Genomic DNA, 11,665 nt, shown 5'->3' on the forward strand with positions numbered 1-11,665 from the left:
TCCCATAGGTGCTGGTAAACAATGCCAAAACTCATGGAGATACAAGAGCATTGGAATTGAATCAGAAATTGTCCTCACAGTAACAGTACATTATTTTATAGTAAGCAAGCAGAGAATAAGTTATTAGAGAAAAATCAATGAATCAAGACTTTTCCCCAAGGCAACATTTTAAAAAACCATAGTTATAATCATCTGTTCCTATTTTAAATCTAAAGACATTTAAGTTCTTAAACTAGGGATTTAGTTTTCCAGAAACTCTTAATGTAACTTTAATTTGAAAAATATGTTTGATTTTGAGAAGTCCATAATGAAAGGAAACATGATTCCCTTAGGTATTCATCAGTAATTTGTAAAACCATTCTTTTCTCCGTCTTGCATTGTGCATAATATATTTTTTGTACCCCTTTACAATAAAGCCTTAATAGCCATTTTCCAAATAATATGCAAAAGCAGATTAGCACAGTGCAGAATTTTATGTTAAAAAATAAATTGAAGGATTTAATTCCTTCTTTGAATTCTAGAGTTTAGCAGACCAACTCATAACATCTAAATAATCTCATAGCCTATTTTACTAGTGGTTCATCTCAGATTCTGTTGAAGAAATATAATGTTAATGTTCATGAATCTTAGACTGCTAATGGATATGTTTAGAGAATTCAAAACACTCAGGTGTATGGCTGCATTAAAAAAATGAATGGAAAATTTTGGAAAATAATGCAGACAGTGTTTAATCGATCATGCAGTTTCTTCAATTATGATAAAAAGACTTGAACTTTCTGAAATAAAAAATAGTCTTATTTTCTTTGTAGTATTAATATCAGATATAATTTCTAAGTTCAAATTTTAAAACTTGAAAGCACATTTACCTATTTTAGTTTTTCAAAAACCCTTTTATATATCTGAAAAAACTGTATGTTGCTTACCTTGGATTTATGGTTTTAAAAAATATTTTCAGATATTTACATATATTGTATGAAAATGTGTGGTTGTACAATTTATGTATGTAATTTTTCTAAATGACCTCTATGATGTTATTTTGCGAGATTATATAAGTTGATTATATTCTGTAATTAAATTTTACTCCAAAGGTTAATCTGTTGAACAACTATAATTTAGTGAATTCCGAAATTTGGCTGAATATTATCATCATTCAGACCTATGCAATCAGAATCTTTAAGGATAAGGGCTTAGGACTCTGCATTATAAGGGATGCCTAAGAGATTCTAATGTTCATTCAGGCTGGTGAACCACTGGATTGATCCAATGATGATTCTTCCTTTTACTTGTTCTTTAACAAGATCAAGCACTTGATCTATGGTCATTTCTTCTATGGTCATTTCTATGGTCTGTGGTCTATGGTCATAGAATTCTATGGTCATTTCTTCCTTGTCCTCACAATTGTCAAACTGATTCAGTGCTTTCAACAGCCTGGCCCACGTACTTAGCCAGAGATAAGCTGCAAAAGGTTGCCTGTGCCTCTCTGGTGCCCATGCCCTCCTCCTTCCAAGAAGCACTTTAGACTTTACCCCAGAATGAGTTGGATCTATCTGCTCAAGTGCTTATGAATCACTTCTTGTTTCCCATCTGCTTTCTAGGGTGTTCCTTGCTTTATAAGATTACTTTCTCCTACAGTGTGGACTTGGTTAGCCTTTGCTTCAGAGCCAAGGATTGACCTTTTGACTACGATGCCTATTTCTGGCTTCTGGGGACCTCAGACCCAGTTTTTCTAGAAAGGAAGGTTCAAAAACACAATAGTTAATACCATCTCAGGTAATTCTTTTTTGGATGGATGTACACACGTCTTCTTTTTTGTTACTTTCTCTTAAAATTACTGCCCAGTTACTTTGAGGCTGAAATCATAAATATATGATTTTACAGCGCTTACTTCATGCTAGACCTATGCTAAGTGTTTTAAACATTGTCATTTAATCCTAGTAAGTGAAGGAGAATAGTGCTAAACAGCATGCTTAAAGCAAAGAAAAACTGAAAAGGCATCAGTATTATCAGATTCTAGGAATTTTAAAGTAGCTAAAGTTTCCCTTCTTTTTATATGTAAGTTTAGAGAAATTACATAAAAATTATTCCCAGAAGTATCAATATTTGGCATTCATATTAGGTGTTTTGTTTTGAGAATTATAGTGCATTTTTGCTCATTTTTATCCACCGTTTGGCTATTATTGATGAATTAGATGTTTATAATCCAGCTAAGTATCTGATTATCATTTTCTGTGAAAAAATATATTTCGGCTTAATGAGTAAACGTTTAGAACACAGTCTATTTATTTGGGATCACTTGTCATATTTCTCGAATGTCCCTTGCATTAATTTACGGTCAGGATAATTAAAAAAAAAACACTTTAGTTTAAAATGCTGTGCTATTTATTAAGTTTACAAAAGGAGTTGACTTTCTTTCATTTGGGAATCTATACCGAACAAGATTGGACAGAAATACTCAGGTTCTGCATTAAGGGAATTAAAAGATATGGTTACCTAAACTAGCATTAAAAAAATAAACTGAAACATTAGTTAGGTAAATATTTACTAATATGTAATATATAAATATGAAAAGATACATAATTGGTTGCCTCATAGAAAATCTTGACACTTGTTTTGGGGATATTTTACAGGAACACAAAAATGAAGCATATTTCATGTATGAGTCAGAGGGGCTTGCAGATCTATTTCATTTTTTGCACACTTTAAAAAATGTGAAACTTTGTTTTGGCATAGTTGACCCTTGTCTCTCTACAGGTCTTCCTTTCTTCCACGTTAGTTGCTAATGGATAGAAAGCTTCTCAGACTCCCATTTGTAGTACTCAGCTGCTGGTTATAAAGTGTCAATTTGCAAGAGAGTTTTTTTTGTTTTTGTTTTTTACATTAAAAGATATATTTGTGTATCAGATACAAATACAATAATCTTGCCATATATCTATTTTTAAGACTTTTTATACAGAGAAGGTAAAACGTCAGAAAATTCCCTTATTTAGAGGGTATACTTGATTTTTGGTTTAGAAAATAGAATCACTTAAGGTCTATGGCACTGAAAAATCCACTCAAGGTGTCTGGCTGTCCCTTTGCTCTATAATAATGGATTTTTCCTCTTTGGGGCTGATTAAAAGGAACTTTTTGAATTGCAGTGGTTTAAATTCTAATGTACTTAAAATATATCTTGTACACTATAATTTTTTAAAATAAATGCTAAATTATCTTTAGACCTTAAAATGTTTTGAGGAAACTTAAGAATAGGATCTCTTTAACAAGCAGCTATTATAAAACATTTGAAATCCTTTTTTTTTATATTTTCAAATTATAACTGAAAATACCAATTTGTTTTAGTGAAAGGATATGATAGCAGGAGAGGGATAATTAAAATTGGAATATCCCTTGGAAAATAGAAGAATAGTGAGAGAATAGGTTGGGTTTCATATTATATCACTGGAGTGTTGAAATACTCTACATGTCATTGTCTCTTCTGAGTTTGAATCAGTATAAAAGTTCATTCAGGCTGTACACTACTTCCCCTGTATGTAGTACCTATTACAAAAACATTTAAATTATATTAGTTTTTCTGGAGAGAAGATGGGCTGAGCAATAAAAAAATTGTTTATCTTACTATTTTTGCTTATATGGGAGACGGAGTAATGGTCCCAAAGGTATCATGCCCTTATCATCAGAACTTGTGAATATGTGGCAAAGGGGCTATGCAATATAGACCTTGACATGAAGAGATTATCCTGGATTATTTGAATGGACCTAATTTAATCACAGAAGTCCTTAAAAGTGGAGAGCCTTTCTGAGAGTGACAGTGGAGGGTTAGAGGTTCAACATTGCTGACTTTGAAGATGGAGGAAGGTGGTTCCATTCGTGGAATAAAGGCAGGCTCTAGAAACTTGAAAAAAACAAGGAAACTTTTTTCCAGTAGAGTTCCTAGAAAGGGATGCAGCCCTGCTGGCACCTTGATTGTAATCTGCGGAGACACATGTTGGACCCATGTCTCCATGTGGAGACATCTGACTTACAGAACTGTAATATAATAAATTTATGTTGTTTTTAAGCCGCTAAGTTTGTGGTAATTTGTTATGGCAGCAGAGAAAATTAATGCATTGCTCATTGTGTATATCGTTAAAATGAATACACCTTCCTTTGAATTTGAATTTCACTAGATCACTGAAACTGGGGATTATCCTCTTAAATTGTTGCCAAAAAGGGGACAGATAAAGATGATGACTTACTCAAAAGAGTTACTGTGAAAATATAAATGTCATGAGTATTTGACTCTTAAGAATATGTGGCTGTTTATTTCTGTAACATTATCTGAAGTATTCTCACTTAACATGCTGCTTACAGTACACTATCGCCTAGTTGATCAAGTACTTCTTCTCGTTCTCTTTAAAAGAATTAAATAATAATTAAATAATTAAATTATACTCACAAAACCTAAGTGGTGTCTTTCAATCTGGGTTTCAATGTCGAATGGGTATGTAACTGCTAAGTCTTCTGTCTTGGCCTTTAATTTTTATGTGCATTTGTAAAGTCAGGGCCTTGAGCTAGATTTCTAATGTCAGTGTTCTGCTATTCTAAGGTCACCAAAGTTTTCTAGGTCCAAAATGAGCTGAAGCAAAATACCAGAACTGCTTGGTGCAACACCTGTGAAGCGACAGCTCTGGTTTCCACTAAGCAGGGGCAGGGGTAAGGGGGAGCAGTGGGGAGGCCCTCTTGTGCTAACAAACCTGAGGATAGAACCCCTTTCCAAAGAAGCCTCCACTGTAAAATAAATAAATAAATAAATAATCAGTTCTAGGTGTTAAGACTCTGAGAAGGAAAGTAAACCTACACTCAGAGAATATTTTAGTGGCAGCCAGCATCTATGAATGGTTGAATGTAATTACGTGTGCCTCCTGCGTGCCAAATCATCACACTTCACATAGAAAGAACACTCACATTAAATAAAATGAGCACATTGTTTGATTATCTGACTCCCAGGTGGCTTAAATATATTGAGTTTCTAAGACCCTGCCTTTTTAAATGCCATTTCCTTCCTTTCGATCATATAGAATTATGGTGGTTGCTTTTTCTATGGAGAAAATAAGCCACATGGTTTAATATCAGGCAACTGGAAGGGTGTTTTGTTTTGTTGTAGGGAAAACCACTATATACTGGTTTTAAGGTTCTAACCTTAACTGTTCTATTGAATAGATCAAGAAATAGTATACGAATAGTCTTTACAAAAAGATTACTTGCTGGCTCCAAAAGTTTGGAAATTAGCCTAAAAAGTCAGGTGGTGTGGGAAAAAAAAGATAAAGGTTCTCTCTTTGCAGGCTGAGTTATGTGTTTCTGGGCACAAGAGAAAAGCCAGATGGAGCAGAAGATTTTTCGTGTGCAAAGGAGGAGATTAGAGGGAAAATATACTGCTGAGAAGGCAAATTTATATTGTCATGAGCAGCTTCGGTATTTATTTCTGAGTTGCCTGAGGCCAACCTCATAATGCCTCAGAACAAGTGCTATTTATACAAAGTTGGACGGCCTCTCTGTCCAAGAATGAGGCTCAGAATGATTTATTAACTCACTAGAACCAGATTTATGATAAGCAGTGGTGAATACTTTGTGAACATTGGAAAATACCTAAGCAGGAATAAGCTTTCACGCAAATCAAGTAGCTTCTAACAAAGCCAGATAAGATCCAGCATTGCAGAGCATCTTGGCACTGTCGTTTGCTTCAGCAGAGGAACTTTCTGTGCCTGTGAAGTGGTAATCATTGCCCAACAGGGCTTCAGTGACCAAGCACGCACAGGCTGGGATAGACAGAGTGCCTACTATGTGCCAGGCTCTTCACACCATTACCTCATGTAAGTCTCCCATCATTTTTTTTTTACGGTAGATACTATCCTCGTTTTATAGAGAGCTCAGAGAGATTACTTTCTCTATATTCTTAATAGAATCAGGCCCCCAAGATCAATTCCAATACTTTTGTCTATACTTTTGTCTAATTTCGTTAATAACTGCTGACACCTCAAAGAAATATCAACGCTTTGAGATATGTGTCTTTGGGACTGACTCCCTTATCCTGCCAAGTTGTATTCTGATACTGCCATTCACCTAGTGCCACCTAGAAAGAACCGTAGGTGGCAGGAAACGCTTCCAAAAGACTAACTTGGAAAATTTATCCCCCCGCCCCCAGCTAATTTGCAAATTTACATCTATGCAAAAAGGAGGAATAGTCCACCCTTGTTTGATTTTGAACTTAATAGAAACTGAGACCGACTGCGAACTAATTGGCACTCGGTAACGTCACAAGTGCCAAACCTTGGTTTTCTCTTTGGCATTATTAACCTTTCTTCCACTAACTGTCTTTTGGTCCTCCACATGTCTTAGGTACCTAGCACTTTCTTGGCTTTTAAAGATTTCGTTTCACTAAATTGTCAACTAATCCCTGCAGAGGAGGTAGTCAATAAAACTCCTGGGTGTGTTTTTTTTTTCCTCTCTGAGGGTTTTATATTGGTGTTGTGAATATTCGAAAGCCTTTAAGTGCCAACCAATGGAATTCAGTCATAAGGACTAGATAGATTCCTAGATATAGGAGTTGTTCTGAGTTGCAGAAGTAGGTTTGTCCACCACCATTCACATGGCTCCATAAAGGCCCCACCCATTTGAAGTCCATCTATGAATGTCTCCCTTGTGAAAGCAGTGTATTATTTTTTGGAGAAGCATCTGGTAGTTGGATACGGATGACTTTTACTTGACAGTAATGGCTACTGGGTTTGCTTTGATGGCCAGAACTTACAGAGGAAATATACTTCACTGCACACTGGCATCGGCACTTTGCCCACCTCCAGTCAATGTCCGTAATGTTTCTTCATTATGTTAGCCTCCCTCCCCAGAGACAAGAGAAAGAAAAGCTTTTAACATAGAGAAATACTTGCTCATTATAATTTTGTTCCAGGAGAAATCTATATTTTGTACTTCTACGTAGGTCCATTGCTAGAATTATTGCAAGCCCAGGTATTTCTTCTCATATGTAGTGCAAAGGACCTTTATAAACTCAAGTATTTTTAGATACTAATCTGAATCAGAGTTGGATGAAACTCTGGATGGAACTTGTCTTCCCCATCAAGATCAAAAGTTCTATTTATTATTATTAATTGGTGCCAATTATCAAGCACAGTGCCTACTGTGTATCAGATACTACATTAGGTGGTCTACATATGTTTAGGGAAATAATAGAATATTTAAGAGCTCTTCTTGGGACTAAAGAGTTAATTCTGGCTGCACTTCTGATAAATGGTGTGACCTCACAAAATTCACCTAATCTCTCTGTGCCTTAATAGTAGACACCTCTTTGAAGTATTAAATAACTTAATCCAGGTAAAGTGCTTAGAGATATCTCTGATAATTGGTAATAGCTCAATCAGCATTTTTCTAATTCTTCCAATGACCTACAAGGTGGGTGTATTATTATCCCCACTTTAAGGAAGCTAAGACCTCAAAGTTAGAGAACATATCAAAAGTCACACAGATAGTAACTGGTGGCACACTGGTTTTAAACTAAGGCCTGTCAGACCCCACAACTCGAGATTTCTCAGCATGGATGTTGGATTATTTTTCTGTTTTCTCAGTTTGTGTCTTTTGAGTCTGTAAAAGAGGACCTGGTTTCTGACACACTGCTGAACAGATCAGTCATTTTTTACCCACAACATTTATCACCTAAATACCTGAAAATGAAGTAGCCAAACCAAGGAATGGGTTTATGGAAAATTTAGTCTATGAAGTTAGGAAATTTCATGACTGTATATTAAGGGAAAGATCTTAAATAACAAGTCTTTATGACAAATGAGTGTGACTCTAATCCCCTGGAGAAGGAAATGCCAAATTGGGCAGAGGTCAAAACAATCCAATATTTTTCCGGACAACAATCCTGCCTCTCTCTGGGGCACCACCCTCTCTGCATCTGAGAAGATGCAACACGTTTATCTTATGGCTGGAAGGGTAGTCACGAGAGCACTTACAACTATTCTACTGAATTGTGTAATACGCCCACTTTTGGACAGGGTCCTCTTCAATAGGTGAGGATATAATGCTGAATCTGAAAGCATTACTGGAAGAACTCCAAGTTGACACCATCTGCTAGCAGGAACTCACAGGGAAGACTAAAATCCTCAAAAGATGATTCTTCCTCTCCTACTTCACTGTTACTGTCCTCAAATGGTCACCTGGAAACTTCTAGGTTCTGCCACTCCCCCCAATCCCAGGTAGTCTCTTCCCCGTACATAAGTCCCATTACTGTTTCTGTGCTAGATCTTCAGTTTAGATATTTCTCTCATGCTCCAGGTCATATTGGCCACTCACCACTGAATTGCCTCCAATGGGACATCCCATAGATACTTCAAAATCAATTAGTTTAAAACTGAGCTCATTATCTCCACTCTTCTCCATTACTCCCTCTTTTACGATCCACATTTGTTTCCCACACTGTGTCTATAATCTCTTCTCCACACTACAGCCAGAGGGGTCTCTCTAAAATGCAAATCTGATCATATCACTCTCCTATTTAAAAATTTCCAAAGTTGAGGCACCTAGGTGGTTCAGTGATTGGGCATCTGCCTTTGGCTCAGGTCGTGATCCTGGGGTCCTGGGATCAAGTCTTGCATCACGCTCCCTTCTGCCTGTGTCTCTGCCTCTCTGTGTCTCTCATGAATAAATAAATAAATCTTTTAAAAATAAAAATTTTCAAAGCTCCTCTGCGTCTTGAAGAGAAAGCCTGAGTTCCTTAACATGAGTTATAAAGCCCTTTTGATCCGACACCCTGCTCCTCCTAATCTCTCCAGCCTTCTTTTTAGTTATTTACCTCCTCAAACCTTCTCTCCTGCCTCCCACCACATATACTTTAGATTCTGACCATACCTTGCAGTTCCTGGCATGTGTTCCATTCACTTGGCCTCTGGGCCTTTGCTCAGGCTGCTCCATCTCCCTGAGGCCCCATCTCTACCAACCATGACCCTTTCCCTTAGTGAATGTCTGCTTGTATTGCAGAGGTCTCAGTTTAGATATCCCTACTTCTGGAAGACCTCTTTGCCTGATGGCCCATGTTTTCCTAAATACCTCTCTCAGGTGCTCCAGCATGCTCTTTGCCCATGTATTTGAAAGTTTAATTATTGGTCTTCTCCACTAGACTGTAAGTTCCCTAAGAGCAGTTTAGTTAGTTTGCTCAGTATGGCATTCCCAATGCCTAGGATCTGAATGAATGGAGGCTGCCAAGAAGTACACAGAAGTTTGGAGACCCTCTTCCTAAGGTTAAAAACATAGATATGTATGTATCAGTATATATTATAGATCAAATATCCCCTAGCATTTAGGGTGCTACTTGCTGCTATCATGAGTGATACCAATAGAAGTGAGAAGACATTTGGTACATTTCTGTAGAAGAAGAAAAAGCTGCTAATGTCCAGGGAACTCTGGGGATGCTTTTTCTTTGAGCTTGGACCTTATTGCTCTCCTGACTATCCAGTGGTGAGCATATCCATCCCACACAGGGCTGAGAAGGTCCTTAACCTTTGCAGCATGAGGTGAGGAATTTGTCCTTCATTTTCAGTGAGGAAGCAAAATCCTTTGAACATTACCATTTCGTCCTCAATGTAAATAATTTCCTATGTTTTGTTATCCCTCAGGGCAGATTTTGACAAGAGGAAGGAAATGGCAGGAAACACTGGGCGGCAGCAGGAGACCCTTGGACTAACCGTACCTGTTCAGATAGGTGTTGGTGCCTCAGAGAACTCCCAGAGATAATCTAACATATGCCTCAGGTCCACTGGGTAGATCTGCATCGCAGAGTCCGTGACGTTCAAACATCCTCCTGTATTTGTGGGAGACGAGCCTGACACTTCCCAAAGGATTAAGTGTTGGTGTTTGATACAGAATAAAGTGCCATGTATATTGAGCTTCTCTAGGGATAGTGTTTGTCCTTGTCATCTTTTTTGGATCTATGGCAAAATATATGCAGAGAGAGGGAGGCCCAGAGCAGAGGTGAATTTGTGGTGAAATGACAGCACTTCAGCGCCAGGACCCCTCACTTACTGAGCCCTAGCCACATGTTTACAAGGTTGATGTAAAATTTGCAGAAGTAAGACATTTTAATTACAATGAGACCATCAATTAAGACCACTGTCTCCACTCCCCCTTCTGTTGATGTCAGGTACCCCTGGAGTGGCTATGGCCATCTTTGCATCCAGCAAAAGAGAATATGTCTTGGGGGTATGTTTGGGTTAGAGGGATATGCTTATGTTGTTCACAGTCACTTCTGTATGGAGGTAAAATAGCAGCTGTCCTGAGGTAACTGTGGATTTCCAGAATATTCCTACAGACTTCGGCGCCAATTCATCAGGATAGAACATTAGCAATAAATCAAACCTGTTTAAGCTTTAGGTCCTGCAAAACCTGGATCCACCTTCTCTCTAGGCCCTCTAGAGCCTATGCAAACCTGTGAACACCCCAACTTGGGATTCCAAGCAAGAACACTGACAAGATCCTTTGATTCCCCTCCTACCCTCTGGCATTACATTCAGTTCTACATGGTACTATCATGTCACCACCAATGAGAGAGGGCCATTTTGCAAAGCCTTTGGCTTGATCCTATACTATTATTTGAACTACAATTTAGAGCACTTTTGCTTACAAGGAAAAAAAACCTATAGAGTAGGAAATGGGTGTGAGTGAGATGACATGGCTCTTTGTCGTATGAATTCTTAATTTAATCCTACAACCACTAATTTGATTCTTAACAAAGAGTTGTTCTTTCAGCCTAGTAGTATATTGGCTATGGGGGTGGTTTTTTAAAATACATTTTATACTGGATACAAAAATATTATTGTACTGTAAAAACAATAAATTCTTATGCAGAAAACAAAATTCTTCAAAATCCAATCACTGCTAAGTCTGTTGTAAATTCCTACTTTTTTGCACACTATATGGTATGCATATTCTGTTTAACATCTTTCTAAATATTTTTTGACACAGTGGGATCGTATCCATATTGCTTTGCAACTTGCTTTTTTCACCTACCAGTGTATCTTAGATATCTTTTTGTGTTATTTGTAAGGGTTGAAGAGCATTTTTATCTAGTTATATCATTAATTTGGTCAGTCACTTCCTAATATTTAGGTTTTTAGGGTTTTTTATTTTGTTTTTTACTACAACAAATGGTGCTGTAATAAGCATCCTTGGTCATTCATTTTTACACATTTTGGAAGGTGTTTTATTTTCTGTAATACAAATTTCTTTCTTTTTTTGTGATATTAATTTCTAATAGTAAAATTCCAGGGTCAAAGAATAAATACATTTTAAAATGTTAATAGATGTTTCCAAATTGCTCTTTTACTCTCTGTACCAATTCATAGACTCACCAGAAATTCTCAACAGCCTTGTCAATCACTAATTTTTGGTGATCTTAAAATGGTACCTAAGGGTTCCTTTAATTTGTATTTAATAGGTTGGATGTTTTCTTATCTTCATTTACTATTGTATTCTTCTATGACTTGCCTATTCATTATTATTATTTTCTTATTCACTTATAAGAGTTATTTAGGATTACCTGAGATACTAGCCCTTCATCTTAGTATGACACTTTGTTGCCAAGGACACCTGTTATTGCATTTTATTTTATTTATTTTTATTT

At 36.8% G+C, this 11,665-nt stretch overlaps 1 protein-coding gene across 6 annotated transcripts in view; it reads left to right on the forward strand.

Moving 5' to 3' along the window:
* TTC37 (tetratricopeptide repeat domain 37) overlaps positions 1-4,282 on the forward strand; it is an 80,215-nt gene extending 75,933 nt beyond the window's left edge. For all 6 annotated transcript variants that reach the window (XM_038532297.1, XM_038532295.1, XM_038532299.1 and 3 more), the window contains one exon: positions 9-4,282. In XM_038532297.1, coding sequence (XP_038388225.1) covers positions 9-83 — 75 coding nt within the window. In that variant the 3' untranslated portion in view covers positions 84-4,282. The remainder of the gene's footprint in view (positions 1-8) is intronic.
* The last annotated feature ends 7,383 nt before the right edge of the window (positions 4,283-11,665 follow it).

This window comes from Canis lupus, chromosome 3, assembly GCF_011100685.1.
Source record: "Canis lupus familiaris isolate Mischka breed German Shepherd chromosome 3, alternate assembly UU_Cfam_GSD_1.0, whole genome shotgun sequence".
Classification (NCBI taxonomy): domain Eukaryota; kingdom Metazoa; phylum Chordata; class Mammalia; order Carnivora; family Canidae; genus Canis; species Canis lupus.